Below are 16,492 nucleotides of genomic sequence, written 5' to 3' on the forward strand. Positions count from 1 at the left end.
TCTTGGCTCACTGCAACCTCTGCCTCCCGGGTTCAAGCGATTCTCCTGCCTCAGCCTCCTGAGTAGCTGGGATTACAGACGCGCACCACCACGCCTGGCTAATTTTTGTATTTTTATTTTAGAGACAGGGTTTCACCACGTTGGTCAGGATGGTCTCAAACTTCCGACCTCAGGTGATCCACCTGCCTTGGCCTCCCAAAGTGCTGGGATTACAGGCGTGAGCCACCATGCCCAGCCACATGAATCTTTCTATGTAGTCTAAGAGTTTTTCTTAGACATTATGGCAAGTATCACTTTTTCTGTAAATGGAATCACAGGAAATTCAGAATGTAGATGAGAAGAAAGGATACAATTTTACAAATGCAAAAAAATTACTTGTAACATATGCAGTTGCACATGAAGATGGTTTAAAAGAGTGATATATCAGGACACACAATACAGTACCTTGATTATGAACTCTTCCCTTAGCTGAAGATTTGGAATTTGACTGAATAAAACATTTATCTCTGTACCCATGCACTGGTAGGTAAGATTAAAGACAGAAAGAGAAATAAAATGTATACAGCAGCAAATGTCAGAGCAGACTGAGTAAGAGAAGAATAGGCTGTTTAATTTTTAAAATTAACAGGAAAAAAATATAAATATAATAAAAGAAGATTTAATTAACAAACAAAAAGCTGCACAGTCACAGAAAAAGATGCACTGAGCACCTGTTAAGTGAAATTTCAGCACCTGTTTGTAAATACTATAAGCACAATGAAATGGACAGCACACAGCAGAAGGTGCCACTAAAAAATTATGCCAAATGGAATAAGCTTTTGAAGACTGTCATTCAGTCAGAAACAAATTTATATAATAAAATTAAGGAATTTGGGGTGTGTATGTGTAAATGGTAGAAATACACTGGTCCTGATATTGAAGGAGACTGATTGGCGAATGCTCCGTGTTGTACAACACATTTGTTCTTTGAGCAAGGTCATCACACCAGGAAAAAATGAAGCTCTAGCAACCATTTGGAATAACTAAGGGCATGTTTTTGCAGTAGAGCATTAAGCATTGCCACGCTATCTTCCTTCTTCTCTTTTCATTTGGAAATTACATTATTTTCCATACTTACAAGCAGCAAAAAGTCATAATCCTGTGACAATACCCAATACCACTAATAATATAGCTTGTGATGATTGAAGTAATGACTTCTCTTAAAATCCCTACTTGCACAAAAATGACAGGCAGTATTAGAGATAATAATTTTGTAATTTGAGTAATATTTCTTTCCCATCGGAAAGAAAGAGGTTTATGATAATGGCAAACTTTACCTGGTAATAACAAGAAATTGTGAGCAGTTTTAGCACTTTCCAAGCAAACAACTTGCTCAAGTCAATTAGAAGAAATGATTTTGTATTTACTCAGGATCACAATCTTGAATAGTAGTAGTATTGTTATACAATGCAAAATCATATAAAATATAACATAATAAAAATAACTAGGGCCGGGCACGGTGGCTCAATCCTATAATCCCAGTACTTTGGGAGGCCGAGGCGGGCGGATCATGAGGTCAAGAGATCGAGACCATCCTGGCCAATGGTGAAATCTCATCTCTACTAAAAATACAAAAATTAGCTGGGTGTCGTGGCATGCGCCTGTGGTCCCAGCTACTCGGGAGGCTGAGGCAGGAGAATTGCTTGAATCTGGGAGACGGAGGTTGCAGTGAGCTGATATTGTGCTACTGCATTTCAGCCTGGAGCCTGGCGACAGAGTGAGACTCTGTCTCAATCTGTCTCAAAAAAAAAAAAAAATCATTAGAAGTGATTTTTCTTTCCCACTTCACTCCTTTGCAAGCAGAAAATGAAGGGCACTGATGGCTTTGGAGGCCAAAGGAAGTCAGAAAGTAAGGGCTGCAGAGGTGCTGGCTGACGGCATACAGAGAATGTGACTGCAAGACAGAACAAAGACTTGGGACAACATGGCCCAGGCACACTGTGTGGCTGGCTCCTGTGTTGGCTGACTGCTCTCCTTCCTGACAAAATTTTGAACTTTCCTATTGAATATGGGACACTAAGATGATTATAGTGATGCTGGAGTAGTTCCTGATTCTGAGATACTGTTCCCCTAAATATCACACTTTCTTATGCTAGTCTCATTGCCTGGAATGATTTCTCCCATTTCCCTACCTGATACATTCCTACTTAACAAGTAAGATCTAGGTGCAATGTTAACTAACACCTCTGAAAGGCATTCCTACTGCTCCCAAGCTGAGGAGCTCTATTTGAACTTTGATCATTGCATCATTATTATTTGCATATTCTTTTACTCTACAAGGTTGTGTACGTGAAAGAAAAATAAAAACTCAGGATTCTAGTTCACTATGCCAAAAGGAAAAAATTAAGCTGAAAGCTGAGACATACAGGAAGCTGCCTTTCCTTTTGTTTTTAAGCAAACAGAGTTAAAAGGTTAAGTTTCTCCACAGGTAACTGCTCTATGTTCACTTTATCTTATAGACCAATACGTAACTGACTCTTCCCCTACCTGCTCCTTTTCTCTTGCAACATGTGGATTACCAAACCCTCCCTCTTTCCCGTTTAAATATTAAAGCCCTTAAAATCATTGTTGGAGAAAGGCACAGACCTGTCTCCAGGGTGTGTCCTTAACCTTGGCAAAATAAACTGAATTTACTGAGAGCTGCCTCAGATACTTTTTGGTTTACATACGCTTGCAAGGGCAGGAACCTAATCATGTTTGTTCTTGTATCTGTGCTGAGAGCCTGAAATATAGGCACTCAAGGAATTTGTTGATTATTTACTTTTTGCAAACCAATCCATTGTGAGCTGTTGTGACTCATTATTATATCTTCAACCCTATTATTTGCAAGAGCAAAAAGAGGGATATTAAATGAAAAACATTAAGGACTTCCCCCAGATAGAGGCTCACCAATGACAAACTGCTGAGTTTCGGCCAATTAGTAGAAAATCAGCAATGATAAAATGGCCAGTACTGATATGGGGCCAGAAGGGGGCTTTGAGAATTATAGTCCCATCTGGAAGTCATTTTAACCAAAGGAATTAGACTACTGCTTTGGTTGTTGGTGTTGAGGTCTACTTAGATTTCCTGAATGATTTCTCGATGTTCTGGGCACTTAACACCAGCAAAGCATCTCAAGCAGTGTTTTTCCAAACTGCAGGATCCTCCTTGTGGGTTGGGAAACTTGGGAAATCACTTTAGTAGGTCAAATCAGTATCTTTTTAAAAAGTGAAACATTACAGTTGAAAATACTAATGAGCACTGCATGTGGTACAGATGAATATTGTTTCACAAAACTTTCGTTTCAGTATACACATAATACATTTTGCATGTGCCTTAGTACTACCTGAATTGTGATATAAAATCAATGGGCATATATACAAATAGATGTAAAATGCATTTCTTACTGAGAGTCATGATAAAAAAATGTCTGAAAGTCACTGGCTAGACCTAGGGCATAACCTTCTATCTCCTGCCTTAGGTAAGGCTCAAAGCCATTCAAATGCAAATACCGACTTTCTTCCCATTTCAGCAGAGTATTAGGTAATGTAAATGACAAAAATAACTATAATAACGACAACTAACATTTATTAAAATGCTGCTATGGGCTAGTTACTAAGTTAAATGTTTTACATATATTATTGTTTATTCCTCGTAACTACTTGAAAGATCTATATTATTTATTCCTTAAAGATGAAGACACTGAGAATTAAGAGTTTCCCTAATTTGCACATTGTAAGTAGTGGGACTTTGGTTTGAATCAAAATGTAACTAAACTCTTAATGTACTGTTACCTGAGGAACCATGTGACCTTGGGCCCAATCAGTAGGAACTGGCTAAGGGGACTGCTTCAGGAAGATATGGCACAGTTCATTTTCCCCACAGGAATGCATCATTATTTAGAGAACCAGTGTTTCCTATGCACTGGTATAATTTCCTCCGCTATGTTCAGACCAAAGGGGAGAAGGAAAGAGATGCTTAGGTCACATGTGGGGCCTCATTCATCACTGTGATCTTATATCTGGCCCAGTGCAGGGAGACACAAGAGATATTCACTAAATATATCTGCACTGATAGGATGCAACACTGAACTAATTCTAGTCCCAGTTACATTAATATTTGCTGTGTGGCCTTGGCCAGGTCACTTAATCTCCCTGGACCTCTTTATATACCTATCTTGGAGGTTATTTGGATAACATAATACATGTAGAGAAACTTAAAATATAAGGGATGAAAAATTAAAAAGCTGCCTCCATATGGCTACTTCTCAAATATACCCGGCTATTATATTTTGGTATTTGAGAGGAAGTACTGATTTTTCTCAAGGCATTTCCCTACTAAACAAAGACATTTATCCAAGTTGTAAGTATATGTGCTTCACTCATTGGGCTTAAATGTTGTTTTAATTTCAAATGAAAAACAATGTGATCTATTCACTGCTTACTTTTAAAGTGGTTCTTGTGTGAAAGAGGATGCATCCCTTGCATTAGGAACTCACCAACATGCATGCTGAATGCAAAGTGATCATCCTGACTGAAGAAAGGGTGAAGGTCAATTTTAACCCTGGCTCATCAGACCAGGAGAGGCACACAGTGGAAATAACGTAAGAAAACTAGGAATTAAGACTGTATGACAATTAAAGGAATGAAAGGTATTGTGAAAACAGAGGAGAAAAAACAAAAAGGTTAGGGAGAAGAACTGGGGGTAGGGTAAAAATAAATAAAAAGAAGAAAAAGAATTAAATGATAGGAGGCTCCTACCACAGTGGTCCGGAACTCTGAAAGAATGAAGAGACTGTACTGTGAGTAGGTATGAGGAAATGCACTACTTGCAGGGCATGGGTGTGTCTATATCTCGTCTTGCCCTGGCCAATCTGAATGTGTGTCTGCCTGGCATGTTCATGTTAACAGAGACTCTTTTGAGACTTCCTTAACTTGCTTGTCCCAGTCCATTCCTCCTACTTTGAGAAGGAATGACACTATCAGAAGGAACACAGAAAGCAGGTCTACAGGTAACAGAGAACGTTGAAGGTGTCAGGAGATAGCAGTATCTCTTTGTCCAATTCATCACTGGGACTTCAGAAGGTTTTGGAGGCTTTGGGAGTGAAGAGTTAAGAGATGGAGTAAAGGAATGAGATTTGCATTTCTGGATTTTAGCTTAAGATGCCAAAATGACAGGTACCTAGTTAGGAGTAAAAAACTGTCAAAAGGAAACAAGCCAAATGCACAGTAATTTTCAGCAGAAAGTACTTGAGAAGGGTGTCAGAAATATTAATTATAGCCTCAGATATGCAAATAGTGGTCATAAGTTAAATAGAAGATTCTAATCTGAAAAGGTAAATACAGCCTTCTGGGTGCCTTTAGGCATCTTTAAGACTAGCAAAGAATGGAGTCATGATAAGAATATAACCACTACTGGGAATAACCTTGCATAAAAGAAGCCAAGAGTCGGAGGCCAACGTTAAAAAAAGAGAAGGTAATGTAATTGGAAAAGATTGTTGAGGCTGGGTGTGGTGGCTCACACCTGTAATCACAGCACTTTGGGAGACTGGGGTGGGCGGATCATGAGATCAGGAGATGGAGATGAACATGGCCAACATAGTGAAACCCGTCTCTGTTAAAAATACAAAAATTAGCTGGGTATGGTGGTGCATGCCTGTACTCCCAGCTACTCGGAAGGCTGAGGCAGGAGAATCACTTGAACCTGAGAATTGGAGGTTGCAGTGAGTTGGAGGTTGCAGCAAGCTGAGATCATGTCACTGCACTCCAGCCTGGTGACAGAGCAAGTGTCTGTCTAAAAAAAAAAAAAAAGAAAAAGATTGTTGAAAATCCATGAGCCTTAGGTACCAACATAAAAGGAGAGACAATTTTGCAGCTACAACTTATACTATAGGCCACCTGGCCACTATGTTGGAATAGATAACATGGTGACATATACAATGACAAAATACAAGATCAGGTTTCGGGGTAGGAGGGCTAGACATTTAACTAGACATCTGCTGGAAGTTGCATTCTCTAAAAGTTGAATGGAAAAATTACTGACTTGCCTTGCTGACAATATAAACTTTCACATGGTAAATAAAGCAGTAAGGGCAAAGGCAATCTCAAAACAAATTCTGACAAGAGTGTTTGGCAACTGAAATACCAGGAACCTTAGAAGAAAATCACTGTTCTATCTTTTAGTTCGAAACCACTGAGAAAGAAACGATGAGAAGAATAAAGTCTGTATCTTAAACCTTAAAATTACAGTCCTCTAAAAATTCAGAAAAATAATACATATGACTGTAATGGGTTGAACTGTGTCCCCCTCCCAAAATTTATAGTAGGTCCTAACCCCCAGTACCTCAGAATACACATAATTAGTTAAGATGAGGTCATACTGGAGTAGAATGAGCCCCTAATTCAATATGACTGGTGTGCTTATAAAAGGAGAAATTGGAGCTAGACACAGAGGGAGAATGCCATGTCAAGATAAAGAAGGAGATTTAGGTGTGACGCTTCCAGAAGCCAAGCAATGCCAAAGATGGCCAGCAAACCTCCAGAAGCTAGGAGGAAGGCATGGAACACATTCCTCCTCACAACCCTCAGAGGGAACCAACCCTCTGGACACCTTGATCTTGGACTTTCAGCTTCCAGAACTGGGAGACTATAGATGTTTAGGCCACCCAATTTGTGGCACTTTGTTATGGCAGCCCTAGGAAACAAAGACAACTTCAAGGACTGACACATTAATGGGAATGATGACTGAAGAAGGTTGAAAGCTCTTAGGAAATCCTGCAGTTACAGAAAGTTCTGATGAGGCAGGAAAAGAAAGTATCCAAGAAACCAGTATGATTACTAGGAGATATGTATGGTTTTCAAAAGGGAAAAAAGTCAATTTTGTAAAGTAGAACCTTTACGTTGATGCTGATCCAAATTCTAGGAATGGATTATCAATGGACTGTTTATAATTACTTAAGAAAAAGTGGCCAGGGGTGGTGGCTCACGTCTGTAATCCCAGCACTTTGTGAGGCCAAGGCAGGTGGATCACGAGATCAGGAGTGCAAGACCAGCCTAGCCAAGATGGTGAAACCCCATCTCTACTAAAAACACAAAAATTAGCTGGGTGTGGTGGCGGGTGTCTGTAATCCCAGCTACTTGGGAGGCTGAGGCAGGAGGAGAATCACTTGAACCCAGGAGGCAGAGGTTACAGTGAGCTGAGATCGCACCACAGCACTCTAGCCTGGGCGACAGACCAAGACTCCATCTCAAAAAGAAAAAGCACTGATTCCTACATTAAGTCATGGCAAAATAACTGTAAAACCCTTTGTGATGCAGTTAATTGTTTGAAAGATTGGCAAATATTGGATTAAAAGAATTGACAGAGATTTAGAAATATGGGCCTGGTGAGTTTTAGAGAGAAGACCCATAACCAGTATAGATGAACAGATTGATCTTTTTCTTCAGAGAGGTATATATTATTTTGTTGTAGCTCTTTGTCCTTAGCTCTGGCTTGTTCAACATTTTTTTAAACAAAGAATCATATGACAACAATGATCAAATCTATGGATGATAAAAAGCCTGCAAAAACAGCAAATGCACTGGTAGACAAAATCAGTATTGAAAGGTCTAAAATAACAGTCCACATCCAAAACCATGGCATGTTCTAGTTATAGCACTGCTGGTAGGTCCAAAAAGCAAACATCAAGACCAGTATATTTTTAAGAACAATAGCACATGTGAAGCAGACAGTGATTTAAAATGATATTAATCTGCACATGGGTTAACCTAGTGATGGGACTCTGCCCATAGCCAAGGCAGTTTCAGGCTGTGTGAGCACCTAGAGTTCTGGGTTCAATTCTGTGGAGTGTTCAGAGTGATAAGGTTGGTGAGCATACTACAACCATTTGAACTGGGGATATTTAGAGTTAACTAAAGGCCGGAAAAGAAAGCATCCAAAGGACCAATATGACTACTAGGAGACATGTATGGTTTTCAAAAGGGGAAAAAGTGAATTTTGTAAAGAGTGAATTTGGTAGAAAGCCTGACAAGAGTTTTTCCAGAAGATATTCGTGTGGGAGATTAGACTTACTTTCTAACCTCAGAGGACAGAACTAGGGCCAATATGTAAAAGTGGTAGTCAGTATGAGAAAGCAACACAGAGTTGCTCACAAATGTAAGAAATGAGTTTCCCATTACTGATGATGTTCAAGCAAAACAAGATTATCTACTTAGTGTGTGTGATTGATTGATTGATTGACTGAGAGACAGAGTTCTGCTCTGTTGCCCAGGGTGAAGTGCAATGGTGTGATCTTGGCTCACCACAACATCTACTTCCAGGGTTCAAGTGATTCTCCTGCCTTAGTCTCCTGAGTAGCTGGGACTACAGATGCACACCACCACACCTGGCTAATTTTAGTATTTTTAGTAGAGACGAGGTTTTACCATGTTGGCCAGGCTGGTCTCGAACTCCTGACCTCAGATGATCCACTTGCCTCAGCTTCCCAAAGTGCTGGGATTACAGGCATGTACCACCGCACCTAGTCTACTTACTACGTTTTTAAGGGAATTCAGCATTATATAGGGGTGAGAGGAAGAGTATAAGATTCTGTGACTCCATTGTGAGACAGTGGGACTTTACAGTTGAGATATCTGGGGCCAGGTGCTTTCTCACACCTGTAATCCCAGCACTTTGGGAAGCCCAGGTGAGAGGACTGCTTCAGGTAAGGAGTTCAAGACCAGCTTGGGCAACATAGTGAGCATCGTACTGTCTCAAAAAGTGTTTTAAAAATTTAGCTGGGTGTGGTGGCATACACCTGTAGTCATAGCTCCTTAGGAGCTTGAGGCAGGAGGACTGCTCAAGCCCAGGAATTTGAGGCTGCAGTTAGCTATGATACTTCCACTGCACTCCACCCTGGGCAACAAAGTGAGACCCTGTCTTAAAAAAAAAAAAAAAAAAAAAAATCTCACCAGGTGCGGTGGCTCACGCCTGTAATCCCAGCACTTTGGGAGGCTGAGGCAGGCAGCTCATGAGGTCAGAAATTTGACTCCAGCCTGACTAACATGGTGAAACCCTGTCTCCACTAAAAATACAAAAATTATCTGGGCGTGGTGGCATGTGCCTGTAATGCCAGCTACTCAGGAGCCTGAGGCAAGAGAATTGCTTGAACCCAGGACGCAGAGTTTGGGGTGAGCTCAGATCGTGCCACTGCACTCCAGCCTAGGTGACAGAGCAAGACTCCACCTCAAAAAAAAAAAAAAAAAAAAAAAAAAAATTGGGTCTGTAATTTCCTCTGCAAGGTGAAACAATCTCAAATAAACTTTCAGAGAACAAAGTGGACGACCTTTGGAGCTTAAAAGAACAAAAACTCAGCCTTTCTCTTTCTTCATGCCAGCAGCTACCTGGATATCATGATGTCTTATCCTCCAAACCAGTGTTTCAGAGGATAGTAGCAACAATAAAAGGCCCTGGAGTTCCTTGGGTCTGGAATCACTTCTGAACTATCTATACTTCTGTGATTGATCGATCTTTCTGACCTGCAAATCTGCAGTATCATGGAATACTACCAGGGCTGACTCATCATTTAGACATGCTCTGCTTACCTCCTAATGCTCCCAAACTTATCAATGTATATGACATCAGCAATTATTATACTTCTTGTCCCATGAGACTAAGCTCATCTGTCATCATGCTAGTAATAAGTTTCACCATTCATTCAGAAGAGGGTAATCGACAACAATTTGAACCGTAAGTAGTTGATTTAAAATATCAGCTATCTAGAAAAATGTTTTCTGCTTTTAAGCTTGCATCAGTGCTCAGTTATAAAATCAATCTTACTAACCTCCTCGAGCAAAGCTATTGGATGGGTTTACATCCAAATGTCCTGGCACTACCTGCTTAAGCACAGTGGACATTCTTGAAGTCCTCCTTTCAGTCCCTAAAGTCAGCCAAAAAGAAGAACAAAAACCATGTTGTTTGGGTTAACATTACTCAAATGACAAAAAGTTATCTTCATGTGTAGCATGTTTAATTGCTGCCAAACACTGTACTTTTAAGTACCAAAAGCTTTATTAGAGATAACACGGCAATGTTGTTATTAATCAGAGATAACATAACACACATTTGCAAGATTATAGAGTTAGGTTTGGCAAGTGCAATCAGAATTTAATGATAAATGGAGCAAGGCATGCATGGTGTTACTTTACAAGAAAAGCCACTTTCTGCTTATGTTGAGCTAATTCAAATAGCTGATTAAGCCAAAGAGACCAACTTCTCAAGTCACATGCTCCTGTGTCTAACACATTAGAGTTACCTCTACATGAACCCTTTGGGGTTCCATCACATGATAACTGAAACAGAATATTAGTACAAGTCTTAATGGCTTCATCCAAATCCAGTGAAAACAAACTGTACTGAAAATTTTAATAGGCTTCAGAAATTTTGCGAATTTCAAGCTTATACATGATGATTTTAATAAATACACATTTAAGAAACATGTTCAACTTACATATTTCACATCATAATATTTTAAAGTCTATGAAAGACAACCATGGGGAAAAAAGGGTGATTTTATTTAAATTCCCCACACTCTCTCTTATTACACTTTCAAAAAGGAAATAACTGATCTGGGTGTGGTGGCTCACACCTGTAATCCCAATACTTTGGGAGGCTGGGTGGGAAGACTGCTTGAGCCCAGGAGTTTGAGACTAGACTGGGCAACATAGTGAGATCCCATCTCTAAAAAACAAAAAAAAGAAATAACTGAATCTCTAAATTTAGTTACTATTTACCAGACATTAATAGTGGCATATTTCTAAGTAAAACGAGCTAAACTTATAACCCTTTAGGGTAAAACTTTTAAGTATCAAGTCTTGGTGAAGGTACAGTATAACAAATAACAAATAATGGGACAAATAACCCTAGGAACAGAACTGACCTTTCATTAGTAGCTGTCAAGAAGAGAAGCATTATCAAATCTTACCTGGAGACAGAGCAAGGGCTGGCCTGACAGTAAGAGTGTTGTTGCCTCTGAGTTTCTGATGGACAGAAACAGCATTCAGTAAGGCTTGCAAGTATTTCTCTTGTTCTATGCTACTGGAAGATTCTAAAGAGGAGGTAGGAGCTATAAAAGGAAAATATATTGAATAAAATAAATTGTCTCTGTGTTAAAAAAAAAAAAAGGATCTATTCTATCTATTTAGCTAGCTAGCTATATAGGCTTATTTTCCTCTATACAGTCTTTAAGTTACCACACCCAAATAGAGAAACCAGCCCCATTTAAATTGCCAGTCTATCAAATGGCTAATCCTCCACTGTAATGCTGGTTTTACCGTACTGACTTCTTGATTGCCATTATCCTTCCAGAAAGAGTCCAGGTCTGGAAAACAGATAGCACAGGGCTATCCTTCCAAGTATAGGTTAGGCTTGGAAGCACAGGGCATAGTTTCTCATTGTCCAAGCAACTCAAAATGAAGATTCACAAACAACATCATCTCCTCGATGACATCCCCCAGTCATCCTGACCAGGTTATTGTTTGAGAGTGGGTTCCCTTGACATCCCAGAATGGGTAGAGGTGAGAACTTTCCAATACCACTAACTTTATTTCAATTCTGCCACACAGACCCACAGGGGACATGAGCCTATAAGGATGTGTACAGGGAAGAGTGGAAGAAGACGGGGAGAAGACAGGAGCAACTATTGCCAGATTCCCTGGGCCTTCTAAAAAAGGAGAAAAAGTATACACAGATGGAAACAATTGTGAGAGCAATTCTGGGTTGATGGGCATATGAGCCTGGTTTGCCTCAAACAAAACAGGATTACTGAAATCAGCCCAGATGCTTTAAAGAGGCATAGGGATGGACTCACTACAAGGACAATAGATATTTATAAAATTTCTTACAAACTGAATAGAAAATAATTAGCATTATTGTATTTTATCACCTTTAATATGTCATCAATTCTAAGATGCGCTGTTATTTTATTGCCTAACAATAAAAATTGCCTATCAATAAAAAAGTTGCCATTTAAACTATGACACTATGCTTCCTGATCACATGAATTTTAAGATGCATTGCAATTTCATAGATATTAGTTGTGAGCAAATGTGTGAATTGAATATGAAATATAATAAAAATTTAGTTTAAAAAATCAGCAACCAGTGGAATAAGTATCAATTTTTTTGCAACTAAAAGCTCAGCGATATGCTTATTGGTGTCCCTAAAATGATTAACTAATTTTACATAACTTACATATTTTATTATTATTTCACTTATTTGAGACAGGGTCTCAATTCTTTCACTCAGGCTGGAGTGTAGTGGTGTGATCATGACTCAATATAGCCTTTACCTCGTGGGCTCAAGCGATCCTCCCACCTCAGCTTCCTGAACAGCTAGGACTACAGGAGTATGCCACCATGCCCAGTTAATTTTTGTATTTTTCTGTAGAGATGGGGTTTTGCCACGTTGCCGAGGCTGGTCTTGAACTCCTGGGCTTAAGCGATCCTCCCACCTTGGCCTTACAAGTAGTGGGGACTACAGGCATTAGCCATTGCGCCTGGCCTCTTTTTAAGTTCTAACATACCCACCAAGTGGCTTGGGAGCACACAGGGTTTCAGAGGAGAAACAGTTAAAAGCCAATTGCCTTCAATTACACCAATCGTGAGATACCAAGGCAGGTGGAATACTACAGCATTATATATATGTGCTGCCCTCAGTCAACCTAACAGTCAAAGACACTGGCTGACTTTCAAAAAGTACATGGTTCTACTTGCTAAACCACAGATTCTGAGTTTACATTTCCAAAGGTGAAAGAATGCAGCCATCCCTAAACTGGATCTGACATCTTAGTGGCCCACTGTTTAATTTTTTTTTTAAGCATCTATTATGAGGCAGAAATGATGAGAAAGGTCAGCAAAAATAGCTCCTGAGTTCAAGACCTCAGACATGGTATTCACAAGTATCCTCAGAAAATGTGACAGCTGTACTTACTATTTCACCAGCTTCCTAAAAACCTCTTTGCTTGAAAGTTCCTGAAGTGGCATTTGGGGTCATTAGTTTGCTGCCTTGTGTGTGCATATGACTTTGTAAAAATGAGGATGTATATTTTAGATTACATGGCACAGAATCTCTTCTTGCCTCTGAAGCTGTTAAATGTATTTGGATGCTTCCCAAGAGAAAGAAAAATGATTTGTATAATCTAGTCTCCAACTGTGGATACTCTGGTTTGCTGGAATGAAAATTGCCTAGAACCAAACTTTATTATATTAATTTCTATTAAAATCCAAGTACAGGCCAGACATATTAAGATGTCAAATTCAATGTGGAGCCTCACACTACCAAATATAGTTCTTGTTTAAGCTGTACATGTTGTATGTAGCAAAGTGGAAAAGTTTGCGTGTGAGACAAGACTTGATGAAAAGGCACCATTCCCAGATGTTACTTCCTTTATTTTTAGTAATATCCTTAAGTGAACGGTGGTAACTGCTGTAGAGAGATGCTTACCGGCCTGAGGGGAGTTCTGAGATTTGAAAAGACCAACAACTCCCTTCCCATGGAATCCTCCAGATCGGAGGAGCAGAGTACCACTTCTTGAGTTCTTCCAACATACAACAGGCAGGCGATTATGTCGATAGCAGCGGGCTACTCTCGGTAAACTACTGTCCTGTACAGCTTGAGGTACAACTAAAAGGCCAGGATAGCTTCAGAGACACAGAAGGGAGAAGGGAATGATCGGGGAAAGGAACAGAGGGGAAGAGAAGGGGAAAGAAATGAGAGAAGAGGGAGAGAGAATATGAAAATGTGAGTATTAATATCATAATAATTTTCTAAGATTCAGAAACATATTAGTTGAAGGATAAGATATTTATTTATTCATTTATTTAATTTATTTTTTTTGAGACGGAGTTTCGCTCTTGTTACCCAGGCTGGAGTGCAATGGCGCGATCTCGGCTCACCGCAACCTCCGCCTCCTGGGTTCAAGCCATTATCCTGCCTCAGCCTCCTGAGTAGCTGGGATTACAGGCACACACCACCATGCCCAGCTAATTTTTTGTATTTTTAGTAGAGACGGGGTTTCACTGTGTTGACCAGGATGGTCTCGATCTCTTGACCTCGTGATCCACCCGCCTCGGCCTCCCAAAGTGCTGGGATTACAGGCTTGAGCCACCGCGCCCGGCCTATTTTTAAATTTTATTTTTATTTTTGTAGTGACAGGGTCTCATTTTGTTGCCCAGGCTGGTCTCAAACTCCTGGGCTCAAGTGATCCTCCTGTCTCAGCCTCCCAAAGTGCTGGGATTCCAGGCATGAGCCATTGTGCCTGGCCAACATATTTCAAATACGGAACTTAGTTTCAACTCCTGAATTCTTCAGGGATTGAGACGAAAATCCCTAGATGGTGAAAACAGCTAACTCATCCACTGATCTGTAGTCTTTTTTGAAGAGTCCCTTTCAGTGATATTGCAGATTTCTGCTGAATAAGCTTCAAAAATAAAAATACTATGTAGAATTATTTAAAAGTCCTCTGTTGAACTATTTCCCTTGCCTTACAATAAGATCAGCAGATAAATACCCACTTTAGGAGAATGACAAGTCAAACTGTCAACAATTCACAGATCACTGAGATGACGGCAGAGAATAGAGCATGCCAATATTAGACTACCTGAGATGGTGAAAGGCCTAAAAACCAAAACCAAATTATTTTTGGCATAAGAACATATGTTCAAATATCAAATGAGTTTAATTAGCTAATAACACTACATGTTGATACTTATTTTAAAAGATCTTTATAAAGATACAGGATATGATGCTGGGAAAATAACATACAAAAGTATATATAGATTAATAAATGCAAGAAGACAGGTGGCTTTCAGAGTCATTTCTTTTTTTTAGTTTACTTAGAAATATTACAATAAACAGATTTTAAATTTATAACCTCCTAACCACTAATCCTGTATCTTTTTTTTTTTGGTGATTTTTAAATTTTGGTAAAATATACCTAATATAACATTTACCATGCTATCCTCTTGTAAGCGTACAAACCAGTGGCATTTAGTACTTTCACAATGATGTGCAACTACCACCACTATCCAATTCCAGAACTTCTTTTCCCTTTTCTTGATAAGAACCAGAGCTGAGAAGAGGGAGAGGAAATCCAGTTTATGGTCACATAAATCATAACCTTCAGCTGCCTTACTGAATGCCAAATTAACTTTCCATACTTAACTAATGATACTTTGGAAGCATTCTGAAAGTCTAAGTGCTAGGAAGTTGCAGCCTGAATTTTTCTAATATCACAAACTGATGAAAAGACCAAGCTACAGACATAATTAATCACTCATGAAGACTGACAAGGCAGTTCCATAATTAGGACCCTCTATCTGCACTTGAATAACGGTTTTTCCCAACTTGTTTCCAGATACAATGTGTGTTAGATAAGGGATTAATGTTTAATGTCTCCAGGAGCTGCTTCAATCACTCCTTCCCTCCTTGCCCCCTGTAGTGGCCCATCTCCTCCTTCCACTGTGAAGGAGCACCACACACAGACCATGCTCTGTTACATACAAGATCTATGGCTCTCTCCTGTTACCAGACACGGGCTTTCATGAAGCTGGATAGCCCCTAGTGCATGGGCAAATAGCGTTGAGCCTAAAGGCCAATAGAAGCGACTCTCAGTACCAGTCTCATTTTGTAATGAAAGATATCAATTGCCCTGCCACCCATTCTAACCTACTACTCAGAGCCTTCAGTTCTGGGATCCACAGTTAACTCTCAAGAGTTAGACTAGGCTTCGGAAGCTTCTGTGGAAACTTTATTTCAAGCAGAATTCACACACAAATGCTCAAAACCTAGGTGATGTGACTACCACCTAGGTCAAGAAATGGACCACTACAAGCATCCAAGAACTTGTATTTCCTCCCAGTCACTATTATCCCCTCTTCCTTAAGGTTACCACTATCCTGTCTGGCATAGTGGCTTACACCTGTAATCCCAGCATGCTGGGAGGCCAAGCTGGGAGGATTGCTAGAGTATAGGAGTTTGAGACCAGTCTGGGCAACATAGTGAGACCTCTTTTCTACATACATACATACATAAAAGAAGAAAACCACCCAGCTTTGGCGGCATGTGCCTAGTCCAAGCCACTCAGGAAGCTGAAGTGGAAGGATCACCTGAGCCAGGGAGGTTGAGGCTCCAGTAAGTTGAAATTGCATCACTGCACTCTGGCCTGGGAGACAGACCAAGACCTTGTCTCAAAAAAAAAAAAAAAAAAAAAAAAAAAAAAAATTAACTATCCTGACTGCTAACAATGTGGGTGAGTTTTGCTTCTTTTTGAATTCTAGATAAAGGGAATCAACAGAATTTATTCTTTCATGTTTGGCTTCTTTTGCTCAATATTATGTTTATGAGATCCATCGTGTTATTGTACTGACCTGTAGTTTGTTCATTTTCATTACTGTATAGTATTTCACTGTGTGAGTATAATGCCATTTATTTATCTATT

At 39.7% G+C, this 16,492-nt stretch overlaps 1 protein-coding gene across 5 annotated transcripts in view; it reads right to left on the minus strand.

Annotated features, from left to right (window-relative positions):
• The window catches only part of SBF2 (SET binding factor 2), a 478,855-nt gene that overhangs the window by 41,003 nt on the left and 421,360 nt on the right, over positions 1–16,492 (minus strand). For 3 of the 5 annotated variants that reach the window (XM_039470842.2, XM_074401080.1, XM_074401079.1), the window contains 3 exons: positions 13,498–13,694; positions 10,979–11,119; positions 9,839–9,934 (listed from right to left, as the gene is read on the minus strand). In XM_039470842.2, the coding sequence (XP_039326776.1) occupies positions 9,839–9,934; positions 10,979–11,119; positions 13,498–13,694 (434 nt within the window). The remainder of the gene's footprint in view (positions 1–9,838; positions 9,935–10,978; positions 11,120–13,497; positions 13,695–16,492) is intronic. The other 2 variants (XM_039470843.2, XM_074401081.1) reach the window with 1 other exon arrangement.

Source organism: Saimiri boliviensis, chromosome 6, assembly GCF_048565385.1.
Source record: "Saimiri boliviensis isolate mSaiBol1 chromosome 6, mSaiBol1.pri, whole genome shotgun sequence".
Lineage (NCBI taxonomy): Eukaryota > Metazoa > Chordata > Mammalia > Primates > Cebidae > Saimiri > Saimiri boliviensis.